Consider the following 21,668-nt stretch of genomic DNA (forward strand, 5'->3'; position numbering starts at 1 on the left):
AAGTGTTTTAAAGTTTATTACCACATAAAGTGACACATGTCAGATTTGCAAAAAATGGCCTGGTACTTAGGCTGGGTTCACACTTGAGCGTTGCGCAAACGCGCGTTTTACGCGCGTTTTTGACGCGCATTTTTATGCGCGTTTTTGTAATAGTAAACGCGCGTTTGACGCGCGTTTGTGTGATTCACTACAGTGTCCTATGGCCACAAACGCCCCAAAAGTCGCTCATGTACTTTTTGGAGCGTCGGGCGTTTTACAGCGCGTTCGTACGCGCTGTAAAACGCCCAAGTGTGAACCATTCCCATAGGGAATCATTGGTTTCTCCTTGTTGAGCGTTTTACAGCGCGTAGGAACGCGCTGTAAAACGCTCAGGTGTGAACCCAGCCTTAAGGTAAGGTAAAAAAAAATAGCAGGATTCTGAAGGGGGTTAACTCCATTCACACTACTGTATTGTGATATACATGATATTTTTTTTAATTTGGAGGATCTCTAATGATTGAGATTTTCCTCCCCAGTACATTAGTAGACCTCTTACACCTGACAACACATCTTGAAATACTGACAGTATTTTGGGGATTAGGGATTCATGACGGTTCCTACAGATGGTCCTTTTATATATTCTGTGGATGACTAGTTGTGTGCATAGCAGTTTCTACCTTGCCGGGCAGGGGCCTGTTGTGGTGCACCGCGTCACTTAGCACGGTTGTCTCTCATATAGGGATTGATGGGGCTAAAGAGACGTTGTGCGACCAGTCACTATGATTGTATGTCAGCTTGTCATTATAGCACTATCGGGGTGTTCTTGCACCTTGTGAACAAACTGGAATTGGCTACATAGTTGGATACATTTCTTCCATTTTTATTTAATTTTTGGTTGCCATGTTGCTTTTCACTACAGTACAGTCCCCCCCCCCCCCCCGCAATAATTTATCTTATGTCAGACCAGAACGCTGCTCAGAACAGCATCAGAATAATAATCGGATAATTTTTTGGATAATCTGCCAAAAGAGCGGCGTTTCATCTCCACTTGCGCCCAGCCAGCCTCGCCCAGACTGCCGTTTTGAAGCGCCGCCCAGCTCATCAATATTTACTTTGCTGGGCGGCTTCTGCTGTCCCCGCTCTGAAACGCTGCGCTGAACAGTGCCCGGCGCATGCGCATAATGCAGAGGCTGAAGCGGCCTCTAAGATGCAGACTGTACGCAGGCGCGATGTGATCCCGGCCAGTGAGGGTGCCGGGCGCATGCGCTGAAGATGAGGCCGATGCCCATAGGATTGTATTGGGCATGCGCCGGATCTTGTGCAGTCGGGGACAGTAGTAGCCGCCCAGCGAAGTGAATATTAATGAGCTGTGCGGTGCTTCAAAACGGCAGTTGGGGCAAAGGGTGGCTGGGCGCAAGTGGAGATGAAACGCCGCCCCTTGGGCAGATTGAAGACGATTCAAGCAGGTTATAAAACTTCAGTTTTCTGTATTTATAAGGTGGACAGGGGGGATACTTAGATGATTTTAATACACTTTATAAGACCTGTACTGTCATATATATTTATATCTCTCTACCTAAATATGCTTATTGGGCCTGTCGGTGTCCCTTTAAAGTTTACCACCTAAGTAAAGTACAATATGTGACGAAAAAACAATGTCGGAATTACTTGGATGTACAAAACCTTCACACAGTTATTCTCTGCTAAAGTGACACATGCCAGATTTCCAAAATCTGTCATTAAAGAGGTTATCCGAGCCTGGAAATTCCCCCCATATGCTGGGCCCCTTACTGATTCTACTTACTTGGCTCCCTGCGCCGATTTTGGTGCCTGCATGGCCATTGGGGGGGGCGCTGCCAATGGCAGGCGGTGACGGGGTCAAGCCTCCCTGCAATGCTAGGGAGGCTCGTCACGGTCACTAACTGTCATTAGCTGCACCCCCGACACCGGATGTTTTCATCCGCGCATATGGAGAAACAGTGGCGGCCGTGTGGGAACCAGGAGCCAGATAAGTAGAATCGGTGTGAGAGGCCCAGTCATATGGGGGGCATTTCCAGGCTCGGCTAACCCCCTTAAGGCCCAAACAAGTATGGTCACAAAGGGTTTATTAATAATAATTAATTGATTACCTATCCTCAGATCAGCTGTTAGAAGAGGCTGTGTACTCTGTGAGCATCGTGGTCTCTTGCTAGGCTATGTGATATTGCTGGACATTGGTCACATGGCCTAGTTGCAGCTCAGCCCCATCTACTTCTTTTTTTGTTTCTGTTCAAATGTAAGACGTGCTTTTAATCTGTTCTATATAATTTATTTTTATTTTTTATTTTTTTTAATATAGAGTCTCTGACAAAACTGCATGCACCAAGCAGTGATCATATTCCTAGCCAAATAATTGAGCGAATTCCTTGTCCAACAAACAAAATCAGGTATGTTTTCTATTAATGTTGTGGTAACTAAATCTTATTTTTATTTTTTTTTTTTTTTTTTCTTAAAATCAGGGACATTTTAATGAAGGGATTGGCTGGTTTCTAAGGGTTTTTTTTCACACACGGGTTCAAAAACGCAGCCTTTTCATCACCTTTTTCTTTAGGAGCAAAACCCACTGTGGCTAGATGTTACATGTTGGAAATTATAATATACCCTACAATCTCTGTGATTTTTGTAGTAGCGTTTTAAAGGGGTTCTCCACTTTTTGCTATATTGATGACCTATACAGCTCCCCCTACGATTAGCTGTATGAAAAAAATGCAACGCTTGTATGAGTGCTGTGTTCCCTTCATACAGCTATTTGGTGGGGGTGCCAGCAGCCCCCACCATTGCAATCTGATATTGATGACCTATCCTGAGGCTAGATCATAAAATATAGCAAAAGCAGAAAAGGCTATGAACTTTTTTGGGGTGTTTTTTTTTTTTTTTGTACAAAAAAATAAATAAAACTATTTTCAATTGGTCTGTATTAAAAATTTTGAGCCCTTTTTCTCTGTACAGTCTTGAGATTCTCTAGTAGCATGCTGTGTTTTTATTGTGTTCAGTTAGGCCCCTTAGCTGACCGCTCTTTGTTGCTGATATTTATTTAATTTTTTTAACCTCAAGATAATAAAAATGCAGTCATAAAAAATTGCCTGCCATTTTTTGACATTTTTTTTTTTTTCAATATGACAGCATGCTCTGGGTATAGTGTTTTCCTAGAACTCCCCTCCAAACCCCCCAATAGCCTTCTGTATAGGAAACAAAGGTTTGGAGAAAAAAAAAAAGTAAAACTTACACTAAAAGCCACACCGCCCCCAAAAATGCACAACTTTCATGGTGTTTTGCACAAGCCCCCAAAATCGTGTGCCCCCCCCCCCCTTTCTCAAAGAATATGCAATTAAAAGGGGTTCTTCAACAATGGACAAAGAAATGTCTAATTCTTCTTTCCCACTTCATGTTTATTGCAGTGGTTGTAGATGCATGTCCATTGGGGGACAACCCCTTTAACAGATATACTGTATATGTCCAGTCATTCTTTTTTAGCAAGCCACTGACCTAGATGGTTCACCTGCAGTACTTATAGTGGCAGGACCTATACCCATGTTAATGTTTTCTTTCTATGAGAAAGGAACTTTGAACCCCCCCCCCCCCACTCTGCCTTCCCACAGCCACAACTTTTTTATTTTCCCATTTACTACATAGCCATATGAGAGCTTGTTTTTTGCTAGACAAGTTGTACTTTCTAATGGCGTCCTTTAATATTGAATATGATGCAGTGGTGAGCTGGAAAAAAAAATCTGCCTCAGTTTTATGGGTTTTATTTTTAAGGTATTCCCTATGCGATAAAATTGACCTGTTGCTTTCACCATCTGTATCAGTATGATTACACACTTGTATAGTTTTTCTTGTGTCTTAATACTTAAAAAATATAAAAACTTTAAAATTATTGTTTTCTTTTTATTGGTATATTCTAACCCCTATGACGTCTATGGAGCTGTTAGGCTGGGTTTACACGGGTGTCATGTTTTGCCTCCGGATGCATTGCGGCAAACCCGCGCGAGTAGGTACGCAATTGCAGTCAGTTTTGACTGCGCTTGCGTTCCATTCAGTTTTGCAATGCATTTTGCACGCGCTGACTGTGGTACCCAGCCCCGAACTTCTTCACTGAAGTACAGTTTTGGGTTCGGTGTTGTGTAGAAGTAATTATTTTCCCTTATAACATGGTTATAAGGGAAAATAATAGCATTCTTTAATACAGAATGCTTAGTAGAAGGTTAATTGAGGGTTAAAAAAATTAACTCACCTCCTCTAATTGATCGCGTAGCTGCCGGTCTCCTGTTCCTTCTTCAGATCCTGTCAAGGGACCTATGGTGACGTCAGTTAACGGTGATGGACCATGTGATGTGACGTCACCACAGGTCCTTTAGCCGGCAGCTCATGATTAAAGAAGTAAGAAGAGATCGGCAACTACGCGATCAAGAGGAGGAGGGGAGTTAATAATTTTTTATTTATTTATTTTTTAACCCACAATTGACCTTCTACTGAGCATTCTGTATTAAGAATGCTATTATTTTCCCTTTATAACCATGTTATAAGGGAAAATAATACAGTAAATAGTCTTTCATCTTAGCAACCGTGCGTGAAAATCACACCACATCCGCACTTGCTTGCAGATGCTTGCAATTTTCACGCAGCCCCATTCACTTCTATGGGGGCCTGCGTTGCGTGAAAATCACCGCTCATCTGCACAGCCCCATAGAAGTGAATAGGTCTGGATTCAGTGCGAGTGCAATGCGTTCACCACACGCATTGCACCCGTGTGGAAATCTCGCCCGTGTGAACCCAGCCTTAGGGCTCGCTTTTTGCAGTGTGGTCACTACTTTTCAGTGATACTATTGTGTTTGACTTTATGACTTTTTTTGGGGGGGGGGGGGGGGGGAGGTGAAGTACCAAAAAATTGTCAAATTGGCCACTTTTAATATTTTTATTTTTTTTCCTCGTTATGCCTTTCGCCGTATGGATAAATATTGTTCTATTTTAATAGTTTAGCGATTTTGGTACACAACAATGCATTTGAGTTTTTTTTTTTTTTTCTAGTTTTATTTATTTTATTTTTGGTTTTGGGGAAAGGGGGATGATTTAAAAATATAAGGTGAATGCAATAGTTTTTCACCAGTTTGTTTCACTCTGGTAAATTGATGCACTTGCATAAAGGCTGTCTTTTTAAATGTTGAACTCTGGATTAGCAGCAAGAGAATGATGAGTAGTCTCTTGTGCACGGTGGTTTCCAAAGAATGCTTTACAAAAAAAAGGGCAAAAAATTATACTGACATGTCTGATCCTGTTGCTGTCAATTCACCATTGCTTTAGTCACAGGACATGGCTGGGGCTGCCCACTCTGCCAATCAGTCTTCAGAAGTGACTCGTCCCAGCCCATGATTGAGCAGTAATGATGGTTTATGATTTATTTTTATTGTTAGATGGTTTATATGCACAAACTAAAGCCTGATGGATCCTGTAGTTAGCTGAATGCAAGTTTTGACGCATTGTGTGCTGAACCAGACTGCACCCTATCAGATAACCTTCTTGTTAGCATCATTTTATAGTTATATAATGACTTATTGCATTACTCATATTATACCGGTCCTGAGTTACAGACCTCATTATATCCCAGATCTGGATTCGCAACTCTTGCTGATTGTCAGTGGCAACAGACACAAATTTGTTAGATACTGTATTATCAATGTAATTTTCTAAATGTAGTTGAAAGGTGGACATGCCTATACATACCCATACATAAGAAGTATTCTCATCTTGGAAAGTAATGGTATATTGCCATCACTCTCTGATCGGTGGCCTCTGACCTCTGGGACCCCCAAGATTCTAAAAATGAACACCCTAAGTTTTCCTTGCACATTGATGCCTCAGGCTCCAATCATAAAGTGATAGCATATCCCAGCAATATGGGGAAATGCTACTTTAACATATAGCCTTCTTAGATGACTATCAATTATTTATAATTATAAGGTGCAAAGCAGTCTGACTTGAGAATGGGTTAGATAAGATGTATGGCTTGGTTTGTGTTAATTTTTCTGTTCTGTATTTACATGTTTTTTTTATTTCCCCCATTATTCAGTGACTTCAACTTGGATGAAAATAATGAACTTGAAGGGGCTGCTGACTGCACTAAACAGTCCTTGCAAGCGGACGGTAATACTGCAAAGCAACTTTTAGACGTTAAAAACAGGGACATTTACCTTTGACCTAAGCTAGGGCCACCACATTTTAGAAATCTGTTCTTTAGGTCCAGGAATATTTGGACAGTGACGCAATCTTCATGATTTGGGCTATGCATGTGGCCACATTGGATTTCAAATGAAATAACTGAGGTGAAATTGAAGTGTAGATTTTCAGGTTTGAACAAAAATATCCTTTGAAATGTTTAGGAATTGCAACCATTTTTCTACAAAGCCTCCTCATTTCAGGGGCTCAAAAGTAATTATGTGTTCATACTTTGTAGTGAATCCTTTGCAGGCAATGACTGTCTGAAGTCTGGAGCCCATGGACCCCACCAAACGCTGGGTTTCCTCCTTTGTGATGCTTTGCCAGGCCTTTACTGCAGCCATCTTCAGTTGTTGCTTGTTTGTGGGTCTTTCTGCCTTAAAGGGGTTGTCTCATCTTACCATTACTAAGGCAAAATGAGACTCCGTTCTGACCACCTCCCAGCCGTGAAACAGCAGAGCGCTTTGGTGTTCTACTGTTTCAATGGCTCTTATTGACGTGCAATATGGCTACTGAAACAGCATAGCAAAGCAAGCTATGCTGTTTCTGAGATAGGGAAACAGCGTAGCTTATTGTGCTACGCTGTTTCAGTAGCTCGCATGCAAAGCATTGAGAGCTACTGAAGCAACAGAGTACCGGAGCACTCTGCTGCTCCCTGACTAGGAGGTGGTCGGCACGGTGTTTCATCTCGCCTTAGTAAGGACGAGATGAGACAACCCCTTTAAGTTTTGTCTTAAGCAAGTGAAATGCATGCTCGATCGAGTTGATATCTGGAGATTGATTTGGCCGTTGCAGGATATTCCTTTTCTTTGGCTTAATAAATAAATAAAAATCCTGGGTTGCTTTCACAGTATGTTTTGGGTCATTGTGAAGTGCCACCCAATCGCCCTTTCTGCATTTGGTTGAATCCAAGCAGAAGGTATATGCCTGTACACTTCAGACTTCATCTGTGCTTCTGTCCTCAGTCACATCATCAATAAGCTTGGGCAAATCGAGCTTCGGATTATAGATCCAAAGTCAATTTGTTCAAGCACTTCATTTAAATGCTGTCCAGAGACCTGTCTTCATACAGTATTAAAGTGTGGAATAAATAAATAAGATTAAAGTGGGGCACACTCTTTAAAGTAAAGGGATCTTTAATGGTCTATACAATAATACACAGTAGGTTGATAATACAATGATGGATAAAAAAGAAGATAGTGACCTTATAAGACTAAAATAAAATCAAATTAAATTACAATAAATAAGACATAAATCCCATTAAATATGCTATAAAAATTCATATAATATTCAGAAAATAATCGGTGTAAGATGTGTATTGGCAATAAAATCTTACACTGATATTTATAAGTGCATCTGAGAAAAATGAATCTTGATTGAAACCAGTCTTTTGTATCTCTATTGGAAATAAAGCGAAGTCTTTCCTAATATAGATAGTTTGTGTGTGATAGGTTAATAAAGTCGCAACATTGTAGCGATACACTTGTGTGTATTTGATCAAATTCAGAGCATGTAGCTTTCAACAGTTCGGATTGCAGCGTATAGCTACAGAATCATACAGCGGCGTCCCGCTGTGTTTGAAGAGAGCGATCGCTTGTGTGGGATCAATGCAGCCTTACCCGGAGGTCTTGGTACCTGACAGTGAGTCCTCGACTCGGTACAATCGACTTGTAGTATCCCGGTCTCAAGGGCTGTTACTGAGCTGGCGTCAATCAGGTTGTGTTCCACGCGGTCTTTGGCGTCTCCAATGACGCAGTGAGTTAGCTCTTCTTGTAACACTGTCCAGACCTTTACCGGGGGTTGCAGTGTCCTTGCTGTCCTTTAGGGGGGATTCACAGTATTAAAGTGTATTGACTCCGTGAGGGCAAAATTCATTTTGCCTGAAGTCATGGTAAATGGCTAAAATGCCAACACTTGTCACTGTCCAAATATTTCTGGACCTAACTGTGTTATTGGATGGAGTCGCAGCGCAAAGGGAGGGGATGTTAGAGAATAATACCCTGTCCCTTGTGGCAGTAGAACTTGAAGTAACAGTAATCCTAATTTTAAAGACTTCTAAAGTCCTGCTGTTTTTTTATTTCTGGCAAATTAAGGGGGTATTCTCATCAGGACCGTTATGGCATGTTCCCAGGATATACCATAAATGCCCAATAGTTGTGGATTCCACCTCTGGGAACTGCACCTGGCGATGAGGCGCCCTCTAATGCAGCCATGAATGAGGATGTGGCTGCACATGCACAGGTCTTTCCATCCCCTTCTGTGGAAGTTGCAAGAATAAGTAACTAAGCATGAATGGAGAGAGTCACACACTTGCAGACACTTCTTCATTCATTGGCTTTGTTCTTACGACAGATGCAGGCTTCACTTCTCTGACTTGCACCTGTCGGATATTTATGGCATATCTGTGTCTAGGTGGGAATACCCCTTTAATACATGAACAAGGTGTTTCCCAAAAGAAAACTTTTCTTACTTCCCTTGGTGGATTAAATGTTTCAGGCCTCTGAAGTTATGTAGCAGTCTGAATTTGGACTGTTGCTGAGCACAATACGGGGAACAAGTAATTTAATATTATGGGATTGAAATTAATCATTGCAGCAATGATTTCATGCAGCTATTCTGCTCTGTTTCATTCTGCAACATGTTGGGGAATGAACTATAATTAATTTCCCCCAATAATTTAAAGTAACCCTCTGGTTCAAGAAAACAAATTTGCATTAACTGAGGGACGAACTGAACATTTACATGGTTCTCTCATTTGCATCATTTTAGTTGCAGATCTGCTAACTCCCAGACTCCTCTTCTGCCATTCAATGTGGCCGCACCACTCTTCAGACTACCTCATGCACACTACCTATCTGTCCAACCTTGCTCTTGGATTGGCCCGCAATGTTCATGTGAGCAGTGCTGGCCAATCCAATCGCAGCGGAAATGTCATGGGCTACCAAATGCACCGTATATATCAGGCAAAAGGAGCCTGATCTGCAGCTGAAAAAATGAGAAGGAAGTTCTGTTCATTCCCCAGTTAATGTGAATTATTTATTTATTTTCTTGAATTGGATGGCCGGTTTACCAAAAGCACCGCTGAAATGCTACACTTTATCTCCTTATCGGGACTTTTAGGATGGTACCCACTCAGGAGCTAAGCCCGTGCCATAGCTGCATTTTTATGTAGCTGACACCTGAAGGCTTAGCCCGTCATCACCGATAACTCTGGACACAGTTATATAAACCCATAAGATGTTATGGTCAATTGTGACCATAACATCTGAGCAGTCTTTTCCGGGGAATACTTCTGGGGACCGAAAGACAGAAAAAAATAAAAATGGCCATTTGGCAGTTTTTTTGTTACTACACCACTAAAAACTACAGATCTTTCCACAAAAAAAACCCTCACACAACTATGTGGACATAAATATAAAAGTTATGAGGGTTAGAATATGGTGGTGCAAAGAAAATGATTTTTTTAAAGTATTGAAACATAAGAAAATTTGTACGAATGTAGTATCGCGGTAATTGAAGTGTCCTAGAGAATGAACAGGTCCGTTTTCCTTTCTTTTTCAATTCCACACCATTTGGATTTTTTTCCCTCCAGCTTCCCATTACATTGTTTGCAATATAAAATGGTGCTATTAGAAAGCACAAAAAATAAGCCCTCATGACTATGTGAATGGAAAAATAAAAAAGCTCTGGGAAGGCGGGGATTAAAAAATGAAAAAAATGAAAAAAACTTAAAATCGCTGTTCCCCTTAGGCCCCTTTCACACGAGTGAGAATTCCGTGCGAGTGCAATGCGTGAGGTGAACGTTTTGCACCCGCACTCATTCACATTCAATGGGGCTGTTCAGATGAGCAGTGATTTTCACGCATCTCTTGTGCGTTGCCTGAAAATCACAGCATGTTCTATATACTGCGTTTTTCATGCAACGCAGGCCCCATAGAAATGAATGCGGATGCTTGAAAATCGCTAGCATCCGTAAGCAAGCGCGGATGCGATTTTCATGCTTGTTTGCTAAGGAGACGAGAGATGAGTTACCCGGGACCCCATTTACTTTATTATTTTAGAATGGAAAATAGCATTCTTTAATTCAGAATGCTAAGCAATAGGTCCATTGTGGGGTTAAAAAAAATAAAAAATTAAACACCTCAATCTACATGTTACTAAGCATTCTGTATTAAGAATGCTATAATTTTCCCTTTATAACCATGTTATAAGGGAAAATAATAAAATCTACAGAACACCTAACCCAAACCCGAAGTTCAGGGTCTGGGTACCACAGTCAGTTTTTTATCACTCGCGTGCAAACCCCATTGCACCCGCGCGATAAAAACTGAACATCAGAACGCAATCGCAGTCAAAACTGACTGCAATTGCGTACCTACTCACATGGTTTTCCCTGATCGCATATGCAACGCATCCGGACCTAATTCGGACACGCTCGTCTGCAAGGGGCCCTAAGGGTTTAGTTTATTAAAATGTGCTCTTTAATATGCAGCATGCTAAGTTCAATCATTTAAGCAATGATCCTTGGGTTTACTTCTGTAGATGGGAGGCGGTAGCTTTAGTTACTTATGTCTATAAATTAGCCCAAATGCAAATGTGTATTAAGTAGAATATAATTTTTTTTTCTGCCAGTTAAAACCATCCTTTTTTTTTCAAATCTTTTTTTTATATTAGAACTGTAGATTATTTTTTATTATATTTTCTGAACATAACTTTGGGGGTAGTCATCTTGCATGAGCAGTTCTTAACAGGGGTCTTTTGGCCAAATATATTGACGACCTATCGTAAGGATGAGATTGGCGGGGGAGAAGGAGGAAAGATCCTTTTGGGAATGTTCTTTATTCCACAAACGATTTTTCTTTGAGCAAAAGATCAGACAATTTTCTTCCTTATTTTGAGTTGACTTTTTTGGGGGCTTTGGAATCAGTTATTGGTTTTCCGTAGACTTATGGTCTGAAGTTGGTTTCAACTTGTAATGGGAGTCCCGGAACCAATTCATATTATAACTTGAGGCACTACTGTATAGTGATTAAGATAAAACTGGAAAACCCTTTTAAAGGCCCAAGTGTTTCACATGTTGAGACTGATAGAGGTTTAGATTTAGATGGAATTTTTAATGGCAACACATCCATGTTAAAGCGTTTTTTCAAAAAAGTAATACTTGTCTCACACACTGTGCATCGTTTTCAGATTCTGGAACCTCACAGCTGGCATTTGGAGTGCTGGAATTATCCCAGAGCCAAGATCTTGCAGGCCAAAGTACAAAGGAAGGTGCTGGAATGGAAGATGTAACAAACTCTGAACCTCAGACACAAGAATGTAACCAAACAGGTATGGAGGCGCTCTCTTTAATCTTGTAATCTTGTCCTTGAGTGGTGGTGCCAATAGAAGCCAGTTACCGTACTTCCGACTACTGTTCAGAGAAACGTGAATGTCCTGCATGGACATACAAGACTGGCCTCTGGACATAAACATCAAAAAATGGTATTTTGTCAAGCATTGTTGTACAATCCAACTTAAAAAATGGAGAAATAGCAGAATCAAACCTCAAATATTCTGCTCATGAGCATACCAATAATCATAGTATAAACATAGTGTTCCCCGTATCCCTTCAAAGTAGCAGTCTAATGTTATGAAGGATTAAAGTGTAACTTTAACTTGTTCTTTTCTTTAGACTTGCACAAGTAGGAAAAACAAAGTTTAATTCATATGCAAATGAGCACTCGCAAGTGCCCAGGGGCAGCGTTCAGTGTGTAGGTGCCCAGGCTGCTCTGCCTTCTTTTCACTTTACTCCTCTCCAGTCTCTGCCTTTGCCTGCGCTCCAAGTCTCTTGCCTCATCAATAGGGCAAAGGCAGAGACTGGGGAGGAGTAAAGTGAAAAGAAGGCAGAGCAGCCTGGGCACCTACACACTGAACGCCGCCCCTGGGCACTTGCGAGTGCTCATTTGCATATGAATTAAACTTAGTTTTTCCTACTTTGTTCAAGTCTAAAGAAAAGAACAAAGGTACCGTTACAATCCTGTATAGGTGTGCTACAGAGCCATGCAAGCACTGTATATGACCATATGGAGGTGACAGACTCCCTTTAAAGTATATTACAAAAATAGCATCACTGTTCCTACACATTAGCTGAAAATGTTCAAGAATGAGTATAGGAACAATGATTACTATTAGATGAAGAAAGGGGAAACACTAGTAAAACTAGTAATAAGGGTACTTTAACACTTGCAGGCAGGACGGATCCGACAGGCTGTTCACCCTGTCGGATCCGTCCTTCCGCTATTTCGCCGGACCACCGCTCCGTCCCAATTGACTATAATGGGGACGGGGCGGCGCTCCGGCGCAGTTCTGCAGTTCGCGGTCAGAGGCCATGCAGGACTTTTAGTCCGGCGGCCTTTCGCCGTGCACTGCTGTACTGCGCCGTCCCAGTCCCCATTATAGTCGGGGTGAACAGCCTGTCGGATCCGTCCTGCCGCAAGTGTGAAAGTACCTTAATTTAGGTTTTGTGGCTGATTTTGTCTAATGACCCCTTCCCCTGCTTTAGTTTATTCACCTTTTTGATACAGATTTTCTGAAAATAAAATGTATTTCCCTTGTGTATGTACCAAAAATTAGGGAGTCACCTGATTTTTCATGTCTGGATCACTAATACCCCATAAATGTTTAAGAGTTCCTCCTTATAAATGATCAAGTGGTACACCCTATATACTGTGAATGGCAGTATATCTATTCATGAGTGTACACCACATGAGTGATATTACATTTAGGCTGCTTTCACACGGGCGTCATGTTTTTTGCCTGGATAAGATGCAGGTGCTTTGCGGGAAAATGCGCGATTTTTCCACGTTAGGTGCAAAACATTGTAATGCGTTTTGCACGCACGTGAGAAAAATCGGCATGTTTGGTACCCAAACCCGAACTTCTCACAGAAGTTCGGGTTTGGGTTAGGTGTTCTGTAGATTGTATTATTTTCCCTTATAACATGGTTATAAGGGAAAATAATAGCATTCTTATTACAGAATGCATAGTACAATAGGGCTGGAGGGGTTAAAAAATAATAATATATATTTAACTCGCCTTAATCCACTTGATCGCGCAGCCCGGCTTCTCTTCTGTCATCTTCTTTGCTGTGCACAGGAATAGGACCTTTGATGATGTCACTGTGCCAATCACATGGTCCAATCACCATGGTGAGGGACCATGTGATGTGACGTCACCACAGGTCCTTAGCCGGCAGCTCAACATTACAGAAGAAGACAGAGATCCGCAACTCTGCTATCAAGTGGACTCGTTGAGTTAATTTTTATTTTTAACCCCTCCATCACTATTTTACTTTGCATTCTGTATTCAGAATGCTGATATTTTCCCTTATAACCATGTTATAAGGGAAAATAATACAGATCGGGTCCCCAGCCCGATCGTCACCTAGCAACCTTGCTTGTGGATGCTTGCGATTTTCACGTGCCCCCATTCACTTCTATGTGAAAAACGCAGAATATAGAGCATGCTGCGATTTTTCACGCAACGCACAAGTGATGTGTGAAAATCATCGCTCGTGTGCACAGCCCTATAGAAATGAATGGGTCCGGATTCAGTGCGGGTGCAATGCGTTCAACTCGCGCATTGCACCCGTGCGGAATACTCACCCGTGTGAAAGGGGCCTTAGGGATACCTCCACGTGGAAGGTGCATTGCAACAACGCTGTGTGAAAGAAAAGTCACAAAACAGACACCGCCTCCTGTTATGTATTTTATTTACTGCTCATATGTTTCCATTTTGCCTTTGTTGCTCTCTGGATTACATCGAGGTGCATGACAATCATTATATCCAAATGGCTTGTGGTTTTTATTTTTTATTGGCTGCTTGTTTAGCAGCTATTTTAATAGCAGTTTGTCTTTTTATGCCCTTAGAAAAATATAAAAATTGGTTAGAATTCACATCCCTGTGGCTTTCAAATGATTTTTGTGGTAACATTACTCATTACTGTTAATGTCAAAAATAGATCATAACAGATCCGTCATGGATCCTGTAACAGAGGAAGCTATGACGTCAGTGTGAACATAACAGTTGGCCTTTTGGTGTTACATGCCCATGTCTAAAACCTTTTTCACGGTGTAAGGATGTTTTACAAGATTCTGGTTTGTACAGGTCAGAAGTGTTATTAATCTTCTTAATTAGCAAAAAAAAAAAAAAAAACTTTATGTATTTAGTAGCATCTCAACCTTAATTCTTATCTGTTTCAGGAATCCATGACATTGGTGCTCAAAGTAGGGAAGGAGACAGTGTTACAGAACATGTGCTGGAGGATTCCAAACGGTATTTTTACATGATTTTTTCTTAGTAGAATAAAATGTAATAGGCCACAGCTAATGCTATAAATTTTGTATATTATGCCACTTCCCGCATCCTGAGCTATGGAAATAGTGCAGCATAGCCCGTTTGACTGTTTGCGTAACTCCGGCCACCACATAAGATGTGTATTGTCGGCCATGAATGACTGAGATGGGAATACCTTTTAAAAGGGGTTGAGCCAAACTTTTTAAAGTTATTTCTTATCCAAAGGATAGGGGATAACTAACAGATCTATAGTGGTTCAACAACTGGGACGCCCACCGATCCTGAGAAGAGTGGTCCCATTCCCTATCCCTATGGAGTGGCTGGTCGACTAAGTACCCTGCCACTCTGTTTCTTCTTTATAGGACTGCTGGAGATGACCAAGTACAGTTCTTGACTATTTCTCACAGTTCTTTGGAAGATGTTTGGAGCGATAAGATGTGTGTGTGTTGTGTGTTGTTTTTTTTTTTTTTTTTAAATAAATTAAGAAATATGTATTTTCAGACTACAGGAGGAAGCATGTTCTGTGGAATTATCTAACAACCGAAGTGAGGAACAAACATGCACTACTGTAAACCCCAACTCTGAAGAGAAAAAGCAGCTGAGCTACCAAAACATTCAGACTAAAGTGGAATCGTGCAGCGCAAAGCCAGAGGAGGAAGAAATGGATACTTCAGATCTTGTCTCTAGTCAAGAAGACCTATTTGGGCAGCCCAGTAACACAGGTAAGAAAAATACGAATAATAAACCTTGGTTTCCTTTTATTATCGGTGGAGAAGATGTTGGATACCACTGTATGTAGGTTATAGTCCCTCATAATCAAAAGCTCCTGACATTAAAGGGAAATACATTTTGTTTTTCAAAAAAAGACCACAAAGGACTATAAAAAATATGATCCCCACTGTTCCCATTGTGACTGGTCCAGTCTCTGGTGCTCTTTGCCTCCTAGTCCTGGATCAGTGTGCCAGGAATGTCTGAAAAAGCCCGCTCCGTCAATCACTGGCTGAGGTGTGTAGCTTAAAGCAGCCAGCGTTTGGATTAGTGGTTAACCATATGTAGAAGGGAGTGTGGAATAATTTGTATTCGCTGAGGCACTTAAAAAAATTCACTTTTTCTCTGAAAACACATTTTAAAGGTAACCCGTCAATAGGTTTGAGGCTACTAAGCCACCGGCATTTGTGCTTGAGTAACTGAAATTTTGATTTTTAAACATACCTGCCAAAACTAGAAGTTCCAGAATTATGCATTAAAAGAACTCCTGTTTTTATATATATATTTTTTACCCAATTAGAATCTCATATCAGTCCTGTTGCAAGCAAGATTGTTTCTACTCCAGCTGACACATTGCGCCTCCTGCAGTTCTCAGGACAGGCCACCCTTGCACCTGTAAAAGTCTCGGGGTAAGTCTTTTTTAGACTTAACAAGTTTATACAAATTCCTTTTGATTATGATATTAGAATGCAAAGGCCGTTGGTGGTTACAGCTTGCTTCAGCTTCATGATCAGTTATCAGCCTGAAATAATTCTAAATGCCCTGTCGGTGCACTTTTTCAAGCTGATCATGCTGCTACAGCAATACTTGCATGCCTGGCTTTTGTGAAAAGTCTCATCCTATACCCCTATTGTTTGTGTGAACCCCATGATAGGGGATAACTAATTGATTGATGGGATCCGACCTCTGGGCCTTCACCAATCCCAAAAACGTAAGCAGGGACCCTGCCACTCCATTTAGTCTTTGACACAGCAGGAGCTAACAAAGGACAGTGGTGCAGGGCGCATGATCGACTTGTCTCTCCATAAGGAACACTACTTCCATTCTTGGTGTTTGCAGGGGTCCCAATGGTTGGACCCCACCATTGGTTACTTATCTCCTATCCTGTGGATAGAGAATAACGTTAATATTTGCCATAACCCCTTTAAGTATATAAACAGACCTTTTCTCATCACATTTGTAATATCCTAGTGCTGCTGGATACAACCTTTCAATACCTATAACTTAATTGAAACATTCTTTTTACCAATATTTGGCCTTTCCTATAATTTACTTTCAGTTACTTACAGCTTGGGCATTCTGCAACAAAACAATACAAAGACACTTATGTGAATATTTTCCTCCCCTTATGTAGCATTTCCTCGGACCCAGGGTCTCCTTCCCCAGATACTATCCAGCCTACCCCCATCATTGTACCCAGCTCACCGACAGAGCAGGAAAAAGAAGGTAACAATCTTCTGTCTCTGTGCTAAATGTTCCTGTCCTTGTCTGTCCCTCATACTTAATCAGCTGCTAATTTCAGCTTTTGGCTTACACACTTGTACTCTTTAGTTAGACTGGTTTCTGTCTGGAAACTGATATATTCTGATGGCATATACTTGCTAGTTATAGTGTTCTCGTGTTTTATTTTTTATTTTTTAAATTATAGTTGAAGACATGGAAATAGTCGAACCATCAAGTAAAACGGTAGAGAGTAGGCCGCAGGAGGAGTCTCCAAAACCTAAAAACGACCCTTGTTCAGCTGTAGCTCAAGTATCAACACCAGTGTGCCAGAACACTCCAGCATTCGTGCCAGGATCTTTTGTGGCACCTTCACAGCCACAGTTTTCTCATGTAAGTATTTTATATATCTGAACCGCAGTGATTGCACCTCACACATTGGTAAATTCTTCACAATCTATTATTTTGTATATTGTTTATTAGTTAACCTCAAGCACACTTAAAGGGGTTGCCCAAATTGGACGACAACTCCCCATGTACTCTAATAAAAAAAATATATTGTAAGGCATCACTTATTAAAGGTCCCTCTTTTATTAGCCAGAGATGCTGAACTCTGATCTATAATGATGCATACATTTTGCAAATGACAAGTCTTGCAAGAGAACTTCTTCTCATCACATTGATCCTCATTGTCAGTAAAGTAGAAGCAATTGGAAATAATTCAGTGGTAGCTAATAAGGATAGAATGCTTCACAGATCTGTATATATTTTACAGGATGTATTTGTGCCAACGCCGAGTGTCGACGACTCTCTTTCCAGAGGGCAGAGTGAACATCTGCATGTGCCTCAGGACTGTGAAAGTCCAAGAGGTCCTAGTCTAAGGTCTGAAGACACCGAATTAAACCCAAGACCATCCCAGGAAAATGTAGAAGATGAATGTAATTTAATGCTATCCACAAGTGAACTTATGGAGACTGATACCCCACTCGCAGAGGATGTTAGTGGAGCAACACAAATTGAAGAGGATGAAGAACAAGTAATCAATCTTTCTACAAGTACCAAGGAGACTCCCCTGCAAGCAGATGCTCCACAAGAAAACCAGGATACTGTACATAGGCAGCCAATTGACCTGGCACAAGATGATGCTCCCAGTAACAGTAATAAAAGTGCCCATGTAGACGTTGATGTCAATGACCATAAAGATTGTAACACCCAAACTATTGACTCCGGTAGTCAGAATGTCTTGGTATCATCTTTAAATTCAGAAGCCTCTTTGAGCATTTTAGATCAAGAGGTGTCTGATCACAAGTTGAATTCAGTTGCTGATAGTCTTTCTGGGGATGTCGATGAAGTTCCTGAAACTCCTTATGATAATGAAGCTGCAGAAAGTGAACAGAAAGGAGAGGGCAATCTCAATCTTGCTCTTTCAGAGACTCAACATCTGTGTTCTCATGGTGTCGAGCCTGCCGAAGCAATGGAGGTTGATCAGATCGAAGATTCTCAAGTCTTTGAAGGGAAACCAGATTATGCGAATGTCGAAGATCAGCAATCCATTATGCCAGAAAATAAATGTGATGATGTAAAGCACATAAATCCTGTGCCTTGTATATTGCCTTTACATTCTGATGTACCTCCACAAACGGAAAACAATGAATGTGACAAGTCTGCCGATGCAGTTGAGGGATCAGAGGTTGGTCTCCCAAGTGCTCAACAGAGTACCGGACAAGAGCAGAAAGTTACTCTTGTTCAAGTTTTAGAGAAGCCAAAGCAAATCTGTAAGATAGACAACTCTCAAAGTGAAGCAAAAGAGAAAACTGACAATATTCTGCCTGCTGCTAGCGACTGTGACAAGTCATTGAACTCCCCATCACCTCTTCAGCAGATTTCACATCTTGCTGACTTGCCTGTAGCTCCAAAGGTAAATGAAGAGCTCATTGTAGAAGGGGAAAATGAAGAGCGCATTGTAGAAAAGGAAAATGAAGAGCGCATTGTAGAAAAGGAAAATGAAGAGCGCATTGTAGAAAAGGAAAATGAAGAGCGCATTGTAGAAAAGGAAAATGAAGAGCGCATTGTAGAAAAGGAAAATGAAGAGCGCATTGTAGAAAAGGAAAATGAAGAGCAGCCTGTGCCTGAAACACCAGAATGCGTTAAACAAGTAGATCAAGAATCGAATTTGACCGAACAGGTTAAAGGACAACAGGATTGTATCCTGGCTGAGGATTCAGGAGGCATAAGCATCATGGAAAAATTAACCCAAAAATATCCAGAGCCACCTAAAAACACAGAACATGTTGAAAAGCTAGAAGATAATGTCATGTGTGCATTGAGCGTAGAAGAGGCAAACAAACCATGTAGCCTTAATGTAGTAGAAGATGCTGCGAATACACCAGACAAGAGTCCCTTGTCAAAAGATATCCCTGAATCTGGAGGGAATATACAGTTAGAATTTCCTGCAGCAGAACTTAAAGCTGTATCTGCCAGTGATAAAGAGAATCCGTCTAAAGCTCCAGTACTAGACCTAAACACAAAATCAGTTAGTGAGAAGCATGATGAGGTAAGTCCTCTGGATGCAGACAACATTCTAGCTCCTGAGTCGCAGAAGAAACCAGAAGTGATATCTCCTCAGAAAATGGCAATGTCTAATAAATGTATCGACGATGCATCCATTGGTTCTTGTGAAGATGAGGCACATGGGCTGGATTCAGAACTTCAGGAGAAAAACAGAACAGTCCACACGTAGTCTCTGTGAAAGCTCAAGTGGTAAGTTGTTGATTGGCCCTGTGCTGTTAAGATCATCAAATTTACTCATCTGTCAGATGAGTATATATCCTGTAGAATGCCATGTTTTGAGATTATTTTTCATATCTGGGGATAAATACACATTGATTCTGTATATTGCAGCCCTGATAGCACATAGATATTTGAGTACAATAATTCTGGGGTGCACTCAGTGACAAGTAGTAATGTTATATAGTGCAGCATCACATTGATTTATACAGATACTATTCTTCTTTGACCACTTTTACTACTTATACTTGATCTGCCGTTTGTCGTTCCATCCTAGAAACACCATTCCATTTTACGCTGCCCAAAGAAGGGGATTTAATTCAACCAATAAGCAGTGTTACAACTCCAATGATTGGCCAGTTGAAACGGGGGCCACGAAGGCATAGTACCCCGATCGGTAAGATTTTTATGCTAGCAATACAGGTTCCGTGATCTGTATAAATGCAGTCAAGCCTTTTATCTTTACCTTTTATCTTTATCTTTACCTTTTACCTTTATATTTTCCTTTTAATATGGTTATGGAGCTTCTTCTAATATTCCTATAATCTACAATAAAGCAGTACATTGTCATGTCAGATTTCTTTATTGCTTGCCTTTTACTTTAGGCTGGGGCTGCACTGAGACTTTCTGTAACATGACAGCTCTATGTAGGACACTGCAGTAAGTTGCTGTCACAGGGCTCTGCAAAGTAGGTCCCTGGCCCTGTATCGTCTTTGCTACACTTCCTTCTCAAATCAAGATTGTCTCTAAATTTAAGTCATTGATTTGTTTTCTGAGGGAACATTTTTGTGCCTTAGTCATATGTTCTTACATGAGGTATTGGATTTGTGCTGTTTCAGTTGTTGGAGACTGTCCAGACAGCACCCTAGCAACCAGTGATGTCACCGCTGAGAGCAATGTCGCCACCAACGATGTTACAGTAGAGAGCGCCATGGTCACGACAGATGTGTCCGAGGAAAGTGACAGGGGAAATTCAGGCTCTGCCTCTAATGCTGATGAGAAACTGTGTCTAAGGATGAAACTTATTACACCTGTAAATGAGGAAAGCGAAAGTGCTCCAGAATTTAGCTTGGAAAGTAAGAATACAGCACTATGTAACCTCAGGAGGATGATTCCCCTCGCAAAAAATCATTTTGGGATGTAGTATTTTGTTTCACAGGCGGCATGGATTGAATCCCAAAATGTGCTTAAAGGGGTATTCTGGTAAGAATAGGGATAATTGTACAGCTAGAATCCCCACTAATCACAAAAAAGGGTTGTGTACCCCTGAAATGGAGCGGCCGGTAGAGCATACACATTGCCCCTAATTTTCTATGGTGCTGATGGACATAGCCGAGTGCTGAGTACAAAACTTGGCTGTTTTTGGCAGTCCCATAGAGATGAATGGAGTAGCAGTGCACATGCTTGACCTCTGCCCAGTTCATTTCAGTGGTACAGGGTCCCATTTCTCGTGATCGGGGGGTGGGGGGTTCTCAGTGGTCGGCAAAGTGCGGCTCGCGAGCCACAAGCGGCTCTTTAGACCCTTCAATGTGGCTCTTTCCCACGGCGACCCATCCTGCACTACAGAGGAATCGAATCTTGCCTGTGGGACGCATTTGCGTTCCACAAAGCAAGAGAGGGCGTGTTCGCTAACTAGTATTAGCGCACGCGCATCACAGTAGGGCCTACTGTGATGCACGTGCGCAAATACTAGTTAGCGAACACTCCCTCTCTTGCTTTGTGGAACGCAAATGAGTCCCACAGGCAAGATAACTAGTATTAGCGCACGCGCATCACAGTAGGGCCGGCATGCACTACTTTTTTGCAGCCAGAAGCACCACGGAAGCACTCTGTATCACTGATATCCTGGACCCATTGAAGTGAATGGGTCCATGATGTGGGCTACACACGGCCTCGTGCAGCCCGCATCATGGACCCATTCACTTCAGCATGCGCTACTTTTTTGCGGTGCAGAGGTACAGCCAGAAGCACCACGGAAGCACTCTGTAGCAGCCATATCCCAGATCCTGAACCCATTGAAGTGAATGGGTCCATGATGTAGGCTGCACACGGCCGTGTGCAGCCCACATCATGGACCCATTCACTTCAGCATGCGCTTCCTTCCT

At 41.5% G+C, this 21,668-nt stretch overlaps 1 protein-coding gene across 1 annotated transcript in view; it reads left to right on the forward strand.

Moving 5' to 3' along the window:
* TP53BP1 (tumor protein p53 binding protein 1) overlaps window positions 1-21,668 on the forward strand; it is a 126,518-nt gene that overhangs the window by 24,337 nt on the left and 80,513 nt on the right. Inside the window, 12 exon segments of the mRNA XM_044279559.1 lie at window positions 2,318-2,405; window positions 6,086-6,159; window positions 11,422-11,562; window positions 14,475-14,547; window positions 15,070-15,290; window positions 15,857-15,965; window positions 16,691-16,782; window positions 16,985-17,169; window positions 17,552-19,494; window positions 19,496-19,536; window positions 19,841-19,960; window positions 20,403-20,639. Of these exon segments, the coding sequence (XP_044135494.1) occupies window positions 2,318-2,405; window positions 6,086-6,159; window positions 11,422-11,562; window positions 14,475-14,547; window positions 15,070-15,290; window positions 15,857-15,965; window positions 16,691-16,782; window positions 16,985-17,169; window positions 17,552-19,494; window positions 19,496-19,536; window positions 19,841-19,960; window positions 20,403-20,639 (3,324 nt within the window).

This window comes from Bufo gargarizans, chromosome 2 (assembly GCF_014858855.1).
Source record: "Bufo gargarizans isolate SCDJY-AF-19 chromosome 2, ASM1485885v1, whole genome shotgun sequence".
Classification (NCBI taxonomy): domain Eukaryota; kingdom Metazoa; phylum Chordata; class Amphibia; order Anura; family Bufonidae; genus Bufo; species Bufo gargarizans.